This window comes from Trachurus japonicus, chromosome 10 (genome assembly GCF_045865225.1).
Source record: "Trachurus japonicus isolate A0001 chromosome 10, Traja_1.0".
NCBI lineage: Eukaryota > Metazoa > Chordata > Actinopteri > Carangiformes > Carangidae > Trachurus > Trachurus japonicus.
The window spans coordinates 27,391,430-27,413,024 of NC_140916.1; the positions used below are offsets into that span (position 1 = coordinate 27,391,430).

The window sequence follows — 21,595 nt, forward strand, 5'->3', positions numbered from 1 at the left end:
AAACAAGTGTACTACCCTGCATGACTACGGCAAGTGCATGGGGTCAAAGCTCGACCGGGAAGTCTGTGTGTGAACTGTGACAGAGTTTTTCTCTTCTCTTCCCTCTCTGTTTACAGCCTGTCTGATCATCTGACTGCTCATGTTCCTGTGACCTGTTTTCAGCAATGTCACCACATTAAACACGGCGCACAGCTCGCGCACACTGACATGGAAGTAAAGAGCGTCTTCTGTGATGTGATACAGAAAATATCTGTGCGGAGTGAAGTTGCGAGAGGCATTTAAAATAAATCCTTCAGCTGTGACTGGACTTTCTTAGAGTGGGTGTTCACCTCCACCCACACCTCCCTCACCCACACTGTCAGATCAGGAGGAGGAGATATCTGACAGAATAAACACACACTGCCATGCTAGTGGCTATGACCCAGAAGCCAGCTGGTCAGGTGTGGTTTTATAAGGTGGGCAGGGCGATCTTGCTTCTTAAGTCATTTTATAGGAGACACATTTTTGATAGAGATCACTTCCCATATATTTGACACCTATGAAACAAATGAACCCTTAACCAGGACTACAAGCTCTTTCTCACTGTGTCCAAGTGAAGAGATAATGACACCGATTCAGCACAGAATAACAAACAATATGCAGAGACAGACTGAGAAGAAAGAACTGGGGGCAGTGTTTAGCTCAGTTGGTAGAGCACCCGCCCCATGTGTAGAGGCTATAGTCCTCACTGCAGGCGACCCCTGTTTGAATCCCGCGTCGAGCGGACCTATCCTGCGCGTCATTCCCCCCCCTCTGCCTCCCAATTCCTGTCTCTCTCTCAACTGTCCTGTCAATTAAAGGCAAAAAAGCCCAAAAATATACTTTAAAAAAAGAGAAGAAAGAACTGTATCCTGTCGATTCATCCCAATACTCAGAGTACCGGTAATCATATAGTATATAAGCACTATGATTAAGGAAGCCACTTGCTACAGTTCTGAATGCACACTAACTATCTGTAATTAACAGATCTACTTTTAGCATAATTATAATAACTAAAACCACTATAAATGACCTGCCATCAATTATGATTATAATATCTGCCATCATGGTAATTATACAATCAGAGGGCCAGTTAAAAGGGAATGAGAGGAATTGCTATCTTTTCATTAACAGAAAATATCTCACGGACTCTTTGATGAGCGCTGATATCAGTGTGCGCAGTAGGGGAGGGGGCAGCCGCTCAACCCCCACTGACTGCTTTGAACTCATCTCTGGCATCATTAGTGCATGATGGTGATTAGAGGAGAGAGGGCCACCATGCCAATTTTCATAGTGAAAAACAAGACAAGAGGAAGCAGCGTAACTGTGCCGCTCGTATGCAAAGTGACAACGCCGTCTCCTCTGTCAGTGGACACAGGTGTGAAGGATCTGATGCTGCGACACCTCATCCACTGATGTGACAGGTACAGCTTTACAGAAGTCACAAAAAATACCTGTAATTACCATCACTGGTGTTCCTCATGTTTAATTCTGAACAGTTAATAAGTACGGTCAATTTAATAAAGCAATTATGACTTAATTAATTGCATTAGCATTGAAATGATTACAAAACCTTTTTGAAATGACAGTCAAAGTGTCTTGTTAGAAAGTTAATCACACAAGGGACAAATAAAATTACAAAGATGCACAAAATGACCACACAGACACACACACAAAGCAAGAAAAAGAGACACGGATGTTACAGCGTGAAAGAGATTATGGTCGGGAGGAAGGAAGGAACAACACAAGCAAGAAACACTGGACAGCCATTAAAAAAAATCAATCTCACCACAATCCATTTAGCAGCTGTTCTGTCGATGCAGATCTCACAACATGTCAAGAGATCCTTGACTCCTCACAGACAATGTAAATCAAAACCTGATGATAACTGCAGCTCTGATCTGAAAGCTCTGGAACAGTTGCTAAATGGACCTTGTGGTGAAATTGTTTTCTCAGTTGCAGTTTCCAAGGTCAAAAGTGGACTTGAACTTCATTTGTATTAACTGTTTTTCCTCTTTTCCGTTGTTCAGTAGATGTTTGTTTATCCATTTTTATAGTTTTTTTTAAGTAGGTGATGTATGAACGTAATCAGTATAATAACAGTGTCAAACACAATGTGCCACGCTTCCATGATGGAAATGAGATCTGTGGTGGATTTCAGAGAAAAACAGTCGTGCCCAGTTCTGTGGGAAAAAAGCTCTTTATGGGAAAGTATCACTGGTACAGAGTTTACACTTCAGCCTGGAAGTGTAAACTCTCTGCTCTACGAGACTCTTCCTGGAAGCAGTGAGTAGCTGAAAGGCACTTTTAAGAAAGAGGGAGCCTTTCCCACACTGTTTACACAAGGAAATTTGAGCTGTTAGAGCAAAAACCTTTAACAACTTCAGTGTAAACCTTGAACTGGAACCTTTTTTAATTCCAATATAGATTGAATGTACTTCTGTCTACGCTGTTTCTGATATACCTGGCCAGCTATTGTAGCCTAATGTTTTAATATCTTTCTATGACTGGAAAGAGCAACATCACCTGCTCAGGTGTTTGTACATCCTGTACACAACAGGACTTGTTGTTGTGCATAATTGATACCTATATGTATCATTGTGCATTAGCTTTGTTAGAGTTGTCATAATTGTCCCATGTAGTTCTTGTTGACTTGTTGGTTTTTAATTGATAGTTACTTGTTGGTAACAGTGCTTTTATATTCACATTCCTGATGCTGACTCTTCAGTGTCAGACAAACTGATGAAATGATGATGTTGGAGAAATGTGTCAAAGTTGTAGTTGAATGTTTGTAGTTGCGCATTATCACTTGTCACAGATGCTCGCACTACAGCTGCTACCAGTTTCACCTACAGTAAAACCTCAAAGGCAATTTTCTTGGCAATCCCTAATTGTTTAGTACATAATTCATCATATTTTGAAGGCAGTTCACAAATATTCCTCACTTTAGCCCTAGGTGTTCTGAAAAAGACAATGTGCGATACATTTACATTTGACACTAATAGGAGACTCGAGAGATAAATGGAGATAAATGGGAGCATGGGATAACACCCGGGGCTGGAAGGGTTAAACATCCAACGGAGATGTTACCAATATAGAAAGTGACTGAGAGTGATTGGACGCATGGATCCACTGATGAAATAGTAAATGAGAAGTGGGATGAATGGTGAATGGCTGTGTTCAGAAAGAGGGGTTAAATTGATTCCTGGACATGAATGAATCAGTAAATGTCACAGATGAATGTCATGTGACGTACGAGGACGGATGAAGGATTGAGGGACAGATGGAGGGAAAGCAGGAAGAGAGAGAGATGAATGAATGAGTGGACGGAGCGCAGGCGGAGCTCACCTGTTGTTCGGCCTCTTCCTCGTCGCTGCTGATCTTCAGGTCATCCTCCAACATCCTGCGCAGAGACAAAGAGACACGTGTTACTGCCGCCGTGACCTCCTGTCTGCTCGCATTAGGTCGGATACAGCAAGTCATGATCTGCAATTCCCTCCGAAGAACCTCTCCTGGCAAACGGATAAATTACATAGCTAAAGCGGCGCCGGTGGTTCATGTTGGGGGGGGAATGAGGCAGTGGACAGTGGATGGAGCACTTCGCTGCTCACCAGATGTTTCGGCTTTTTAGAGTTTGGAGAGCGAAGCCAGATTGTTTTTTCACCTGGAAATTTTCTGTCTGACAACTGCTGACCTACAGCCAAGAATTCCTTGGAAACACAGAGGACGTGCTCGGCCGAGATCAGTCTCTCGGTCGGGGCTGTACATGGATATTTTAGGGGCTTGTGACTGGTCAAAAAAAAGAAAAAGAAAAAAAAAAAAAGAGGGGCTCTATGCGTGGTGTTTGTTTTATCCTCCTGAAGCTAGAGATCAAATTGGAACAATATAGATGTATACAGGCTATAAAAGAGATATACAAGACACAGTTGATAACATGGCCTCCCTCATAGCATCACCTGCTCTTTACCACACAAATTATTCAGTATTTATGTGCTGTGCATTGGCAAGTTCCTGTGTTTTATTGCTTTATATAAACCTTCCACACAAACTACTGTTATTTTAAGCTGGCACTGCTATTGTTATGACAGGTGAATCCCCTAAAGGGATTTTTACTGCCTCACGAACCACTCTTGTCAGTGCTTGCACCGCTAAAAAACACTCCCCAGTGTTATGGTGTTTTCAGATGGGACCGCGTGAGTCGTGAATAACTGAAGCACAATAAGAAAAAGCTTTGCAGATAAGGGGCACAGTGCAGCACGCGGCGATGATAGATATGTTTGAATGAATGAATAATGGATTCATATTTTATTTCATAAGAGGGGGACAGATGGAGAGAGGGAGATAGTGAGCGAGATGGAGATGATAATGATGGGGAAGAGAAGACAGAAAGAGAGAGAACGAGAAAAAGGAAGAGAGAGGAAGGGGAGCATGGAAGGGGAAAGGAATAAAACGCAACAGAGAGAATGAGCATCTATGAGGACAGATGCAATCAGATGTAAATGAGTTATGGACTAAAGCATCCATGACATGCAGAGCTTCGAAAGCGCAGTATCAAATTTCTACAAGGTGCAGATGCTCTTAGTTGCCTTCATAAAATGGAGACTCTATTTCCTCCTGGCGGAAGGTTGTCTGAGAGGATGTTAATATTTTCCAAGGCCAAATCAAAGCCACACTCAGTTAATGACTAATTGCTCAACACTACGCTGTAAGAGAATTGCAAATGCACATGTGCTCTGACTGCAAAAACAAAATGCACACATCATTTTTTTTCTCTGCTGGCGTTCAGGACAAGCTTTCAGGCCAAACAAGTGCTCCTGCCAATGTCTCTGTATTATTGTCCACAATCAAGACTCAAATATTTAGACCAGCTCACAGCCTTGTCTGGCCCCCTCTGCTTCTTGTCTCTTTGTATTTAAATCTATGTTCCCCTATCATTTATCACTTCTTCACTCCATTACAGCAGCACAGCGATCATTGCTGTGCTGCTTCTCACTCATATTTCGCACAAAGTCTCAGTGAATTATTCAGCTGCTTTTATAATCTTTGCTTTGTTCCGTGTGAATTTGAGAATTTTCCTTCTACAAACTACTCAAATAAAACAGGGGCGGGGGGGGTCTGACTGAGTCGACCATGGTCAGGAGACATATGCAACTGGTGACAAGGGTTGAAAACAGACACTGTTTTGTTTCTGGAGGTCACGAGCCAAAAATGTTCAGAACCACTGGTCTTTTAGGACGTGAGCGCCAGAAACACAAATGAAAGAAGAAAAAAAAAAGGAATTGGATTGAGGTTGAATACCACCACTGTGGTTCATTATTCTGCAGCAGTCTGGAACAACATACACATTCTGAACAGAGACTTTTGAGGTCTTTGTGCAAGGCTGTCATTTTCTGGTCATCCATGAGTTTCCATGATATCTAATGACTAACGTACATATGTGGCTGAACTTGCTGTGTTGGATGTCGTTCTAGATTTGTTGCAAGTATTAGATACACTGTGGGCCAACTGAGAAGGGGAGGGGGGTACTATACTAATAATGCTTTGTGTTCAGGTTTATTAGCTGAGGCCTTTCTGGCTATTTTCACGTATATTTTATCATATTACTAAAGGAAAATATTACATATTTATATTGTACAAAGACTTATTGTATTTTTTCTCCTGAATATATTTGTATATCCATGAATAATTTATGCTACATTATTACACTGCGTTCACTTGGCAGATTCTTCTGTTCAAAGTGTATGACAATAAGTGGTTTCAAACTCAAATTTGGATTACATTATTAAAGCTCTAGTATTGTATAAAGATAGATGTCTGTATGTGTGATTATAAAGCAGGTCTCGGTTCTGTATTGATACATTATAATAAATAATATGATAAATAATACTATGGGATTATCAAAGCCTCAATCCACATAGAAATGCACACTGTATACTCTCAGCCAACTATCTGTCAGGATTTCTGTGACTTAACAATGTCACACCACCTGGACTCCCTGTCAAAACTTGTAAGATTTGGTATCTCTGAATATTTACCAAAACTCTGGTCTGTTTTTATTTGATTTGTTACTAGAGCTCCAGAGAGAAGCCCGAGAGAGGGCATCACTCACTGAGATGATTAATCCTCTACTTCTCTGTTGGTGTGTAGATCAACAACGAATCAATAAAACATAATGGTGTATAATTAAAGTGACATTTAAAAGTAAACAAAAGATCACCACTAACACTTTGGCAGGTTATTGTCTTCCCTCCTCTGACTGCTCAGGCATCAGGGTTAACATTTTTTGGCCGCCACACGGGGAACTGAACCAACAACCCTGGCAGTGTCAGCGCCTTAGGAGTTGAACAAAGTTGTGACTTATATCCAGCAGTACTGGAACAATCATCAGTGATAATAAAAGTGAGAAAACATGGCATTCTCTGAATTTCTGGGCTGTTGTTCACCAGCCAGTCAATCAGTCACACACCATTGTAGCCATCACTGCTGCACTGCCTCTGTTAGATCGCTTTAGGGCAGTGGTTTTTCCAATGAGGGTTTTGGGACCCCAACGGGGGCAAACCTAGGGCTCACAAGAGGTCTAAAAGAATGGCCGGGCAGAAATAACAGATTCCTGCTACATAAAATTATGTTAATTTTCCAGACAAGAGGAGAGTCTTACTCAGTTATTCCACTCAGTTACATACATGCAGTTTTATGAACACCATGCTTTAGATGAGAATGTAATAAAACTCCTGGAGCAGGGAGGTAGATAGCGCTCTCTGCTCTAATGAAAAAAAAATCTCTTAGATTTATTCCTAATGTGGCATTAAGGTTTGGAGCCTATTTAGGAGGGATTACCGTTGGATGAGTTTTCTGTAATGGTCAGACATGGTAAACATTGAGCAAAAATATAGCAATTAGCCTCAACAGGACAATTACTCTTGAATAAGACGAGGTGGGCCTATTCATTATCTTGAACATTTTACGCTGTTGAGCATCACAGTAAAATCAGAGAATAGGCTAATGGCTGCAGTAAACTAGGCATTGTTTGTAACCAATAACAATTATTTCACCCTAATAAACAAAGCAGCATTTATGCTTCAATACACAACGGGAAAAATATTACACCTTAGGGTATACAATAGTAATCAAAAGAAACAGGCTTATCGGCTTTGGAAACAAAACAGAGTAATAAGCCACAAAAAGCTCTACAGCTCCAGCAGACATCATCCTAATGGAGATATAATTAACTATTTAGCTACATACACAAAGAGGAGGAAATGAGAGTTTACATGGCAACCTGGAGGTTTAATCAAACCATCGAGCTGAATTACTGCTAACTAATGACTGCTTTGCCTTTTTCTTTACTTGCATGATTTTTACATCATCTTCTGGTCATCAAGTGTTCATTTTCTAAATGCTGTCTGACACATTTTCCCTTCTTTTTTTTATTAGGCTTCATCAAATGTATAAATAATGCATTGTACTTGGCACTTGAAAACTCTCATTAGAGGTAGAAATACAGGAGTTATGATGATGAGCACATTTTTAATGTAACAGCAGACAGAGCAAAAAAAAAAAGAAAACTAAGTTCTTCAGATGCAAAAAGATGTAAAACAAAAACCAAAACATTTGGATCCTACTTCCTCTCAAACCCTGAGCACCTGTGTCATCTCTAAAATCCTGAGATACAAAATCAATGACTAAGCCCATTCAGCCTGTCCGACTGTTGTACAATATGTGCAATATAATACACATTACAGTCATAACTTATAGTCATCTTTCAAATAAATGGCCCTCCAGACCAGATGCAATTAAAAGCAGGCTCTTCATTTTTGTTTATATCATCTCTTAGCTGATCTCTAAACTCTTGTTAGCAGATTTTATCAGCTGTAGATAACTAGCTCATTAAGCTAATGTTGGTTCACGAATGCTGTTTCCGGCTGATTTTTTAAATACTTCCAGCTGACTTGTTTTTGCAATGAGAGTCTTACAAAATAATTCATGCATTCATATGGTTCTCAAAGACTGAAGCTTCAGCTACTGCGTACTTCCATCATCCATTTTGTAGTACATCTGGTAACTTGACGATAAAAGAGGATCATTGTTCTTGTAGTGTTTGTGGTGCTAAAACTATAAGAAAGTCATTTGATTGGACAAGAGGCATTCAATGACTGCCAGTATAGAGTATAATATTACTAGGATGTCCAACTACATGTAACACTATGCTTTAATTATATTAAAGGTCACTAGCTTATCTTTGGTACATTGTGAGAATCTTTTCAAAAAATGACATGCAAGTTAAATTATGAATAATTGTCTGAAGAAGGCGGCGGAAAGAAAAGACACCTGGATAATTCAGTGCGACCCTCGAGGTGAGCTCACCAGTCTGGGGCTCTGAGCTGCTTTCACACATGGCGAAGTCTCACAAATATAAACAGACTTTCATTCCATTAAGATGACTGGGCTGGATACAGTCTTGGGGCAGTTTATGGATAAATCCAAACAACTAAAGGGGAGCTCCAGAGCAGCAGCAACCTCTCTGGGCTTCAGGCCTGCGGTTAGCTGTTCATGGAAATTAATGCAGGACTCATATCAGCTAATAATGTTTTCAAAGGTGTTGCAAAAGAGCGCCCAGAAGGGCCGCTGTGTTGGAGGAACCAGGACATCTCCTCTGCCCAGTAGCATATCTTAAAAAAATACCTGAGCAACGGCAATCTGCCTGGTGCAAAGGCCCTCTATCTGCAGCCCAGGAGGACAACAGCTGTGACAGGCAGCTTCTGGTATGCCACCGTTCCCCTGGGAGTAAACCAGCTGTCACAGATGTTACCCAGGATGTACAAAGAGTCAGGGACATGCACATCTTACACCAACCACAGCCTGAGAGCCACTGCCATACAGGAACTGTCTGATGCAGGACAGGAGATCATGGCAGCGAGTGGGCACAGGTGAGATGCTCTATAAAAACACACAGGGAATACAGACGAACACTTGTCTCACAGCACCGAAAACCTGCCAAAACATCACTGGAGACCACGGAGAGCAGGAAATGACAGAGCAATGAACTGATCAAGCTGTTCAACCACTGGAATCAATCAAAGTGACTGACTCTTGTTGCACAACGACTGGAAATATGACACATGTACATGATGTAAAGTAGCTGACCAACTGTAACAGGTAGACCTACATAAAGTAGCCAGCAAGCTACTGTGCTGTTGTGTTGTTTCTTGGCAACAGTACAGTTCAAGTCCAATGTTGGTGGAGCCAGTAACAACATCATTATCTGTTGTTGCTTATTACTGTTTATGTTTTTATTCTTTTTAAATTATTTTTTTAATCTTCATTTTTTAATTCTCATTACATTTTTTCTAACCATTTTATGTCCTGTATGTAAATCACTGTGCAGCAATTATAGGTAAAACCTTTCAGTTTTGGAAATGTGCTATATAAATAAAGTGGATTGGATTGGATTACTGTTAAATGACAAAATACATACAAACCAATATCACAGTCGAAGCTGTGAACATAAACAACACGACCTAAAGTGTGATTATCTATGACCACCATGGTGATCCATAATGTAATATTGCTGAATGTAAAATTCAAGTTAGCAGCCTAGTTACACAACACACCTTTACCTGTTTGTATGTTTCATATGTTTGGTGGGCGTCTCTGGATTGCTCACTTTCACAAATTCAATAAAAATCAGGATGCTAAGGTCAGTCTGCACTCACTTGCATCCAGGACAACAGCTGGTCAGTGGGACGTGAGGAGACTTGCAAATAATTTTAAGCAGATAAACACATTGTTTGGGTTTTGATTTTGTTAAGTCTTAAAACCATGTAGTTACAATTTCCAAGCAATGACTTCAGTGGAGGTGTTTTAGTGAACTGTCAGTCTCCAAAACAAAATCATTAAGCTTGTTTTGGTGAAGCACAAGATAAATCAGGGTTGCGAGGTGGATGTACAAGCCAAAATTTCTGCCTTTCCAATTTCACCCTGCTATGAATCCTGCTGTAAAGCTGTGTGAGTGAAGTGGAGTGGGCTGCAGCCAGAGATGTTGCAATATGCTCCTGGCTCACGTTAAATTAATGTAGCTGCACTTTCTCGCTCTGATCCACACTATCTTTTTTTTTTTCCTCCTCCTACTAGCAGTGAATTTCATCCAAGAATCAAGCTTAATTTTACCTGGAGGCAAAAGCACAGCAGCAGCAGCGGGTCAGAAACTCCTTGTTTGTGTGTGTGTGTGTGTGTATGAGAGAGGGAGAAAGAGATACTTACGACTTCTGTGGTGCAGTTGGTGGTTTAGCAGCAGGCTTGTTAACTGATACACTACATCGCTCTGCAACACAAGAGGACATTCAAGTATCACTGTGATGCATGTGTCTTGGGTACTGTGTGTGTTTGTGTGTGTGCACATGACACATGGGGCCAGACGTGTATTATTGTTGTCACACTGGAAAACATGACACTCGTCTCTCCTGCTACTAAAACAGTGTGTGTGTGTGTGTGTGTTTGATTTGCTGTGGTTACTGCAGTTTGGGTAAAAACACAATGATACAAATGGGCCTTTACAATAAAATTCATTGCTTGATAAAAAACGAGAGCTGCTCATTTATTTTCCAAATGGCAATACAGACATTTAGAAGTGATATTTGATATTCTAGTCAGCTGGATTTCTTCTTTTCATAGCAAAGGGTGAAAAAAAAACTGCCAGTGGGGAAATATTCCAGCTTTATATACATCACAAACATCTCAACCCATTACAAGATGGGGGTTAACAAAAGAGCACAAACTTCACAAGAGCTTTTGATGATTTGCTGCCAGCACTGGGAGTCAAAGCTACTTGCATGTGCAATGTGCAAAATACACACACACACACACACACACAGTGTAGAGAGAGGCTAGTTATCACATATACGATATAAAACAGTGCTCTCATGGTCTTGGTTCTGCCAGTAGGATGATCAGATATTGTATTTCTAAATATTCATATCCATATCCATATTCAGATGCATAAAGGGGACTGGAAGAGAAGCCAAAAAGGATTTTTACTATCATATCTTTATATCTCGTAAATCTCTTTAATTGAATTTTCAGAACAACAATACACATCAGTATCACAGTCTTCTCTCACCTCTGGTTCAAACACCGGCTTCTGATAAACAGTCTGTGCTCAGACACCACGCCACCAACTTGTTAATAAATGGCCCAAATGTGTAATTGACCATGAATGGCACCAAATACAATTTAGTGTATTTGATTATCTGCGTTAACAGAATGAGGACAAAGTCTGTGGTCCTTGAGATGCTTTGTTGTTTTTACTATTAAAAAGCATGGAATCCACAATCAGCTGAGCGCTTCGTGTGAAATCCTGTTTGTCTGATTACTTGTTCAGATGAACGCAGGGAGAGATAAAAGCAGAGGTTTTCAGACGACCATCCTCCCGTGGCTATGAATTCATTTGAACATCAGCAGCCTCTCGCGCAATCTCTTCCAGGTGGTATTGCCTTTATGCCCTCTCCAGTGTTACTTATCATACAGCTTGTATGTGAGTGTTGATGCTGGGAAACTTACTCTGGGTGTTGTAGCCTGAGGTCACATGCTGCGACTCCTAGAGAGAGAGGGAGAGGGAGAGAGAAAGCCAGAGGGAGATGAATTGAATGAATAAACCAACAGATGTCATTATGGATTTCACAGTGGTAAAATGATGCCATTACGGAGAATTCACATCTTCTCATCTCCCGGCGTCCACACTCCACCTCATTCTTGAAACTCGCTGGCAGGATTAGTGTGACGCTGGGGGCTGAAAGCCTAATTCATTAACTGCTGGGTCAGATTTACTGCCTCTGTGTTTACATTGTTTTTTTCTTTTGATGTTACCACCGGTGACGTGTTCTGCCTAAGATTGAATCATAAAAAGAATGCGACGGCGGAAAAATTATTACATGCTGTTTTCGTTAGGATATTATTGCCACGTCTGAGATAAATGCTGAATGTAACATTTATGTTGCATTTAATGTGACAAATATCTCCACTATTTACATTACAAGGTTTCATGACGCCTTCTTTGTTTTAGTCGGTGAAACTTTTCCATCATCTATCTTCTGAAGTGGCAATTCTTTAGTCCCTGCTTTTATTGTGTGACAGTCTTTGTTCATAGCTCTTGTCATTTCTTCATTGCATGTCTCAAACGTCTCCTGTCAAACAAACAGTGTGGGTGGTACATCAATGTCATTTACTTGAAATTGCAGTGGATGTACTGTGTACAGTAACTGCACTTTGTTATCACTTCATGTTATTTTTCACTGGAAGCAACAAACCACTGTCCAGACACAAGGCTTTTAAAATAAAATGTAATACAAACGTAACACAATATGTATAATGTTAATTATAGTGGTAACTTTTGGTTTTAACAACAGTAACCTACAGTACAGACGTTGACACATCATTAATAAATAGGCTTAAACCTAAAAGACAAATGAAGTGTCCTGTTCAAGAAGGACAGACATAAGCTCCTGACATTAATTGCAACTTCTAAACCCTTTAATTAAAGCAGGCTTTATGTAAAAGTGGCAACGATACGTTTTATGCAACTTTGGTAGAGCATTAGTTTAAAACCGGACAGACTTCTGCTGTGTCCACTTCCCCACACCTCTGAACACATGATGAGGAGGTGAATAAAACATGCACTCCCTAATTAATGCTGTAATCTCACTGGCTGTCACTTGCGCTGCTGCACAGAATGAGGCAACGGTAATCTGATTTTATCACAGCCATCACCACCGAAGTGGATTTATGGATCAGATCTCATTAGCATAGTGAAGATTTTCAGTGACAGACTGCAGTTATAGTTTCATGATGAGACACCAATAAGGGAAGGGCTTTAAGTGAAGTGGTGGAAAAGATGTTTCACTGACTCATGTGCAAATAAAGATGAAGTCAGAGCCTTAGAAGACAATAAAACAGCAGTGGAGGAAGCATCTGTTGCCAGACTTGTGATCCCAAATTGTTCTGTTAACTTGCTCTATTAACTGTTATTGTGAAAGGATAGGAAGATTTAACTTCGGTGAATTTAACGTGTTTAGAGTAAGAAAGAAAAAAATGTTCACAAACCTTGTTTGGGATGGGGAACTTGGTCTGGTCAGCCTTCCCAGGAGTGTGTATGGCTGTGAGAGGAGGAGGCCAGGAATGGGTCATCTCCTGAACACACACACAATGCACATTAATGCAAATGATTAACAATTTTCTGGTACTATAGCACTAAACTATATAACTCCAAGTAAATGGAAGTTTTTGCCCTCACGACGAACGTACGCTGTGAATAACAATGATGACTAAAGAGGAGAAAATTTAAGCAAAGGGACGGCTTACGCAACACCTTTGATGCAGAGTAGCAGAGTCAGCATTCAATCAAGGTTGTGCTGAACCGTCCCCATCAGAGTGGACGTTAATATAACTTCTAGTAGAAACTGAGAGGTGCATGGGGAGTTGGTGGCACACCGGAGATCAGTGTACTGAGAGTGAACTATAAGTGCAGAATTGTTGAATTACCAAAATAAAAGCTGACTCCAGCCGGTTGCATTACAACTAAGCAGCAGCAGCAGCAGCGGCAGCAGCATCATCTCCTTTCAACTATTCTAATCACACAGTCTGAAGATGCAAGATTTAATTAGTTAACGGTATAAACATGAGTGTGTATTTGACTGTGTGTCAGCATTACACCCTTTGACAATAGTGCAGTGGTGTTCTGCATATATTAGGAAACATTCTCACAAAGCAAAGTGCTTGCATGAAAAATGACCAGGTAGTTTTAGCACATTTTCAGGTTTTCTCTCTCGTTCCATCTCTGTCTCATTGTAACTTATTTAACTCCAAGAAAATTATAAAAAACATCATTAATAGTCATTAAAGTCTGTGATTAAACAAATGCTGCATTTCACCCCGCTTCACACGCTCATTCAGCAGGTCACTAGGTCAAAGGGCTTAAAAAGTTACGTCTCAACATCCCATCATGCGTCTCCTCCCTCTGGAGTTGATGACTCACAGTCATCAGATGACTCATGTTTTCGTTTTCCAGTCTGTTAGGAGATGTGTTTATGTATGAGTGAACTTTGTAGTTCAACATTATTCCTTATTCCTGAGTGTAATATCTATGTGTATGTGTGTGTGTGTGTGTGTGTGTGTGTGTGTGTGTGTGTTTCCTTGCTCTACAACTTCAATGCACTTGGCCTGAAGACATGTGAGGCTTTGCTGGACAACTCTCCACTGACCTCATCATATCCCACCTACGTTGTAGAGGAGTTTTGTTTTTTTTTGTTTTTTTACAGGCAGCAGTCTAGAATCTAGATGATGTGTGTGTCTGTGCATCTACTGTATGTGAATGTGTGTGTTTATGTCTGCAAATGTGTTACTATAGTCATTGCATGTCATTTACTCAGTCATGACACAGGACCAGATGTCACTACGACTTTCCAGCCACTATCTACTGTATTAGTCATATTATCCATCAGTTACCATCATTCACAGCATTCAATTTTATACAGAAAACACACAAAAACGTGCTTGTGTTTGTACTGAACTGGCTCAGTTCTATACAATATATAGACTAGGGTTAGTAATAAGGTATGGTTTTATCATGACACACACACAAAATATATGTGAACTAGAAAAACCAAAAATTATGCATTGACAATATCTCATATCCCACTTCAAAGGAGAGTACCATTACCCTCTGCATAAGCATTGGATTTTGGATGGATAAACATTAATGTTGGAAGGCTTGCAAGTGTTTTGAGTCCCATTATAGCCTTTGAGAGTCAGTCAGGCATAGAAGACTTTGGTTCGGCTGTCCAACAGCAGCTGCAGAAGACTAATGCAACATGCTTTGATAAAGGCAAAGTCAGGAAAAAAGGTCGGCACACTGTGCTAATAGCTCCCAGAAATTCAAACCAAGCGCCAATGAGCAAGATTTTGATCTGCAAGGATCTTGGTCGGGCACTTAGATTTTCTGGGAGCTATCAGCACAGTGTGCCAATCTTATTTCTTACTTTTGCCTTTACTTGAATCTTTTTGATCCAATACCTGTGAAAGTACCTCTGGATCTGCGCACATTACACCCATTTCATTATGCTTTGCTGCAATGGGGGAAATAAAATTCATGATGACTGAAAACAAGTTCATGATATTCCTGGCTCTTCACTACAGAAATGAACCAGGGAGATAATCTGTCAAACAGCCACGATTATGACTGTGATGGATGATGAGGATGAATCTGTGACCAATAGACAAGATATATGGTTTTTCATATGTCAGCTCTTCCTGCATATTGGTCTCTAATGGTCACTGAAGGGAACTTCCCCAGCAGGAAAAAGGTTTCTCCAAAACACAGGGAGGGAGGTGGACTATCTTACACAGGTCATCCTAAACTATATTTGAGCCAATACTGTGCAAATTCAGTACTGTCTATTTGCTAACAGACACTGGAAACATGACAAAGATAGGAGAGATACATTAAAAAAAGAAAAGAAAAAAAAACATCAGTGGATTCAGAATAAATCTTTTTGAATACTACACTACTGTAGTTCTTTCTTTAACTTCTCATTATCAAGTGTTGCCACTTGCCACCAGTAACCACTAGATTAATGCATCATGACATTCAAGACTTCATTCAGTTTTCTCAAGTTAGACATCCACAGGATTTACAGCAAAGGCCTTAACACCAAAGCCACAACTCCTCTTTTCTGACTGGCTGGATGGTGTCCATGAAAGAGAATTAATGGAAGGACTCAAACATTGCTGCCATTGATTGTGTGAAGATAATGAAACTGTAGGTGGTCATAGCAACAGAAAAAACAATAAAACACAATCCTAACCATTAGTTAAACTGACCGCAAATAAATCTGAATGACAGATTAATGGGTGGCTTCACCAGAACTACAACAAGCAATTGTATCACTTTCCACTGGTCGTATCTGTCTGTGCTGAGAGTTTAGGTTCAACTGTGCCGGTTTTCAGATCTGTGTCCTCGAGATTTCTGCTTCCCTTCCAATATCCACTGGAAGGGAATTGAATTTTATTTGTGGTGCCACAGCAGTAAAAGATTATATCTCAACATTTCAAAAGCAACGTCTTTTACCATAAAGTGTTGTGGTCACCGTGCGTAATCCACAGACCTCACAGAAGACACAGTAGCAAGTATTACAGAATATCTCTCTCTTTTTTTAAAGAGAGTTTTTATTCCACTGAAAACTTTCCACAGTGAGGTCTGTGGATTTGTAATCACCACACCTTTGTATAGGAGAAGCAATAGAAACATATAAAATATATATAATATCATTCTGCACAGCTGGATACCATCAATGCCGACAACATAGCCTCCTTTATTTTTGGAAGGAAGGTCACTCGCTTGTAGTCTGTCTTTGATTTGGTTGATGATGTACTGTATATTTTATAGCTTAGATGCTGCTTCTTGTTCACAGACGCCATACCATATGCGATGGCGTGAGGACAGAGAGACGACTCCTTTTATCACGCGGTGGCCCAAATGGTCCAAACACTGCACAAAGACAGCCAAGTCTTTTGAAGTATTGCAGCCGGTTTGAGCGGCTTTGCCTCCGTAAACAACATCGCTGATACACATAGTTACTCTGAATTGTGAAAACATCCCAAACAACAATGTTTCTGTGACAACCGACTTGGAGCTGAAAGGGAAAGATGAACCGCAGGCCCCCGCTCCGATTCACCTCACCTCACACTCTGAACTCCCTGATTTTTCCACTTGACACGGCTAAAAACCACAGACTGAATTCAATAGCGCACCAATATTATTGACAAAGGCTTTTCATGCAGCTCACAGCACAGTATCTGTCACACAGCCTGTTGGCCAGCATATTGATTTGTGCAAGGGAGAGAGAGGTGAGTGACAGAGGGCAGGGAGGGATGAGGAGAGGCAGACAGACAGAGAAAGAGAGCGATAGCACGGCGAGTGATACGGCAGAGGTGAGGGAAGAGATAGAGACGAATACAGAGAGGAACACAGAGGGTGAGGATCGGAACTGACATAAAGCAGTCAGAGAAGGTCCTTGTCTTTATAGTGGCAAATCTTCTGCCTGGCAAGAAGATAAGTGGGGAAACATTTCTGTTTTGACATGGCTCTGAAGGAACACAGTAACAAAACAAACAGACAGGAGAGGGACGAGGGGAAACCGTGGAAAAGAAGAAAAAACGTGCTGCTTGATGTGATTTTGATGACAAGCAGATAGGAAAAGAGGAGGACAGCGAGAAGGAGAGATGTGAGGAGAGTGAAGGAGGGGAGAAAATTGTGGAAAAGATTTCTGCATGAAGTCACCCTACAATAACAAAAACTTGTATAATCATTGACCTGAGCCAACAGATCCCCCTTCTCTCTCTCCCTCTGCCTTTTTACTTCCTCTGTTTTTCTTTCTCTCTCACTCTCCTCTGCCCCCCTCCCTTAAAATCAGACGCTCAGGAGGGAGAGACGAAGGTCTGTGTGAGCAAACAGAAAACAGCTGATAATCAGTGCAATTACTCAGTGTGTGTGTGTGTGTTTCACTGTGTGTGTGTGTGTGTGTGTGTGTGTGTGCAACATACCCGCAAAATCTCTTCAACACAGCTGGAGTCATTTGGTAGGCTGACCTGGAGAAAACAAAGGAGAAAGACAGAAAGACTGACTTCAACACCATTTATAGCAGCATTACAATACATGTGAAACAGCAGAAACAGAGTTAGCGAAGAGAAAAGTAGAGCAGACTCATCCGCTCCACACTCGTAACTTTTCCCTCTCAAGCTTTTTGTTCTCACAGGGCACAAAGGTAGTTTACAGCGATATTGTAACAGTGGCATATTTATTTCATTATTTCAGAAAAAGTATTTCATAGTTTTTGAAACAATGGGTGTTTGATTTCTGAGGAAGAGCAGACTGCTGACAACTGTCACTTCCAGACTTTATGAGCCATAGCAAGCGAATCAAGCTAACATTAGCTCCATTAGGGTTGAGTTATTAGAAAACCCTCTGTTCAATTTTTTTTTTTTTTTATGTTTCCTGCTGACTGGTATAGATCCTAAAAACTTTTAAATATCCTCTTGTCGGCTATATACATTCATCATTCTAAAAGACTGAAGTTAAAGCTGCATGTCCCATGAAACAACTAATCCTCATGAGTCATGGAGAAGACATTTTACGCTAAATAAAACTGATCCTGTATGGAGACCAGAGCTGGCGTGTCCTCTACAGTATCATACTGTGTGTATGGGAAGGGAAACTGTTATTTTGTTGTGTGAGGCTGCAGTGGGTTTGGTGAACTTCCAGGATTGATTTTACTACAGTGGAGGAAACAAAAGAATGAGCTTGACTTTCACATAATGTTGACCTGTGACACTTGAATCAACATGAATACACAGAAGGATAAATGATGTGCTCCTTAGCCTCGGAAGTAACAATCCATCATTAGCATGCTAACTTGCTTACATAACCTTGTGGCAGAGCAGATAAACACACCATTTAAACCATTCCTTACACTTTTGCTCATTTGTGCTCGGTTTTGAAAAATGTGAAGTCTTCGCAGTCCAAGAATTGCTTTTATTGCCTTGTTACTGTTGCTACATCCGCGGTGGAGAGGTTTGGTCAAGGTCAATGCATTCATCAATTTCAAAACATCCATTTAAAATCACTAATTACTCCATGTGCTGAAAATCGATATTAACACTTTGAAAGTCACAACATTTGTGCTTTTCGGTTGCCTAAGAGGATGCAGAGATTTACAAACACAGAGAAAAGTAATAGGTGACGTTTAGAAAACTGAGATTTTTCATGTTTCATGGTCGAAAAGAGCCATAAATACCTGTGGTCTGGCCGATGCTGTGTTAACTACAGGGTCATTTCAGCTCAACAAAATTCATGAGACTGACTGGAGTTTTCTTAAAGGAGAAAAAGAGACTGTTTAAGCTTAGACATATGCAGCGACTCTGATTGAATTTACCAGCTCAGTGGCTGCACACTGCTAATCTGTGTTAACATGTGCCCTTGTCAATTAAGTCTTTCTTAGGACAGGAATGATCTGGACTGGTGACTGAAGTAACATTATGACAGATGTCTGAGCTAAAAATTTAGACAGGTGTCTAAATGCATGATTCAAATGGCCATGGCAAAACGTTCATGTCAGACAATGAAAACAGAAATATCGGCAAATATATAAAGTTTCTGTCAGTTTAGCTAAATGAATACTGCTGCTTGTGTACACTACAGTTGCTCTTTTACATACCATTTCTAACAAGCCATTATGTGGCACTGCTCTCAACACATGGAAAGTCATAAGACAAAACAAATAAGTAAACAAATGTCCGTTGCTGAATTGTCGCTTCCAAAAAGTAATTGAAAACAAAATAAAGCAATTGATTGGGCTTGGATCAGTCCGACAAACAGACTTGTTAAAGAAGAAAGAGATGAAGGAACAGCTGGAGGAAGAGAGAGAGAGACTGAAAGACTGACCGTAAAGCTCATGTCTAACATATTACAGCACCATAACCTCTGTCACACACCATTACTAATAGTACTAACATGAACACAGGAACAGTTTAGTAACTACGGCCGGTGAGAAAGGATGACATCACATTCCCCCTTTAAATCACTGGCTGTTAAAACAACAAAACAATAAAAGTGATAGTGTGTGTGCATGTGTGTGTGTGTATTGTGTGAGGGACTGTAGGCAGAGCTTGAGTTTATCAGTGAAAAATCCCAGTGAATGGGGCGGTGCGTGGCGCAGTGGTTAGAGCGGCTGTCCCCCGGTTCGAGTCCCGCGTCGGGCAGACCTTTCCTGCATGTCATTCCCCCTCTCTCTGCCTCCCCCTTTCCTGTCTATCTCACTGTGCTATCAAATAAAGGCAAAAAAGCCAAAAAATATATACAAAAAAAAAAAAATTCCCTGTGAATGCCTACTAGACACAAGCTGTGGCCCCACACAGCACATCACATCACTCCACATCAGCACATTAATTGCATGAGTTAACAGGAAACCAGAGTGGGCGGCTGCAGATGTGTGATTTCCAATGAAAGGTTTGTGGCCACTTCAAAAAAAAAAAAAAAAGAAGTGTATAAATCTTGCAGAGTATTGCCCCTGAGCAATGACAACATAAAACAGACGTGCCACATGTGTATTGTGCGTATTCAGAGGTTATTTGGTTAATGAAAGAATATCCTTTTCATTACAGGCTCAACAACGCACAAGGTTTAGTTTAGGGAGGGAGATACATAAAATGATCATTTGAATTCAAATCCAAAGTGCAACACACATCAGTCGGTGTCGCGGAAGCTCACGTCGTTTGATGTGCATTGATAACACAATCATACTGAGCGTGTTGCAGAGAGCAGGAATTCATTTTCTGAGAGATGACCTGCAGTTGCATTTCCTGATGAGACAAGATGTGGCCACTGTGTGAGTTTATGTACAGTACATGATGGGCCACTGTGTTACGACAAGCACTACACACTGCTGGTGTGCAAAACCTTTTTAGCCACAACATAACATGCTGCGAACACAACACCTTATTATTATCATTATCATTATCACCTTATAAAGTCCATACAGCAGCAAACAGATGTTTCTAGCAGACACACACCGACATCAGCACATTTTAAAACTTAACAATCAGTCTTAGCATGCGAGCAGTTGAATATTAACTTTACTTTTGCTCTTTATCTACAGTATCTGCTAAATGCTCCCTCCGCTCTGTGCCACAAGCTAGCTGCTAAATTTGTCTGCCTGCTGTTTGGTAGTTCCGGTAGTCACAGGTTGGTTTTGGAGCATCTCTTCCTCATCTCTTAGCTGCAGCTGCAATTGGAAATGATCCTAATGATGACAGTCAGAGTGAACCAAACAGTAAAGATGAAGAAGACGTAGAAGTCAAATGAGAAGCTGGAAAAAACTACTCCACAGAGCCGAGGGGAACCACAAAGACAGGTGATTATACATTGTGGGTGTGTCACTATTATCTGACACCTTTTAGGTGATGCACTCATCCTTTCCATTGTCAATATAGAAACTTTTTTTTCCACTGTGGCATTTAAATAGATGAATAACAGTATCAGTTGACCGTGTTGAAGAAAAAAGGCTCAAAGAAATTCCAAAAACTATAAAAGCACGAGCAGATGGTGGAAAGAGAGAAAAGGGAAAATATATCTGACTCACTTCACCTGTTCCTGTGATCAATGTTAGCCCACCTGCTCTGGTTACATATCTTACTAATGGTTTCATTCAGTGAAATAAACTGTTATTGCTATCTACCTTAACCGTAAGTCATGAATTGCAAATTACAAATTGAAAGTTGCAAAGTTTAAATTATTCATTGTGAACTGTTTAACTGCAAATTCTGCAACAGTCAAGTGTCAATATACTGTAAATTATAAATGGTCAATTAGCAACAGCCTATTCTGAATTGTAAAATATACATTTCATAAATTATACACTGTAAATTTTAACTCGTCAAATATAAGTTGTACAAACTGTACATTTTTAATTGCTGGTGATTGAAATGGTGATTGTGAATTAAAACTAAGCTATGACATTTACATTTACAATTT

The 21,595-nt window shown here is 40.4% G+C and overlaps 1 protein-coding gene across 8 annotated transcripts in view; it reads right to left on the reverse strand.

Moving 5' to 3' along the window:
- aff2 (AF4/FMR2 family, member 2) overlaps positions 1-21,595 on the reverse strand; it is a 141,439-nt gene that overhangs the window by 43,344 nt on the left and 76,500 nt on the right. For all 8 annotated transcript variants that reach the window (XM_085788513.1, XM_085788511.1, XM_085788512.1 and 5 more), the window contains 5 exons: positions 17,611-17,655; positions 13,114-13,200; positions 11,575-11,611; positions 10,279-10,339; positions 3,367-3,421 (listed from right to left, as the gene is read on the reverse strand). In XM_085788513.1, the coding sequence (XP_085644639.1) occupies positions 3,367-3,421; positions 10,279-10,339; positions 11,575-11,611; positions 13,114-13,200; positions 17,611-17,655 (285 nt within the window). The remainder of the gene's footprint in view (positions 1-3,366; positions 3,422-10,278; positions 10,340-11,574; positions 11,612-13,113; positions 13,201-17,610; positions 17,656-21,595) is intronic.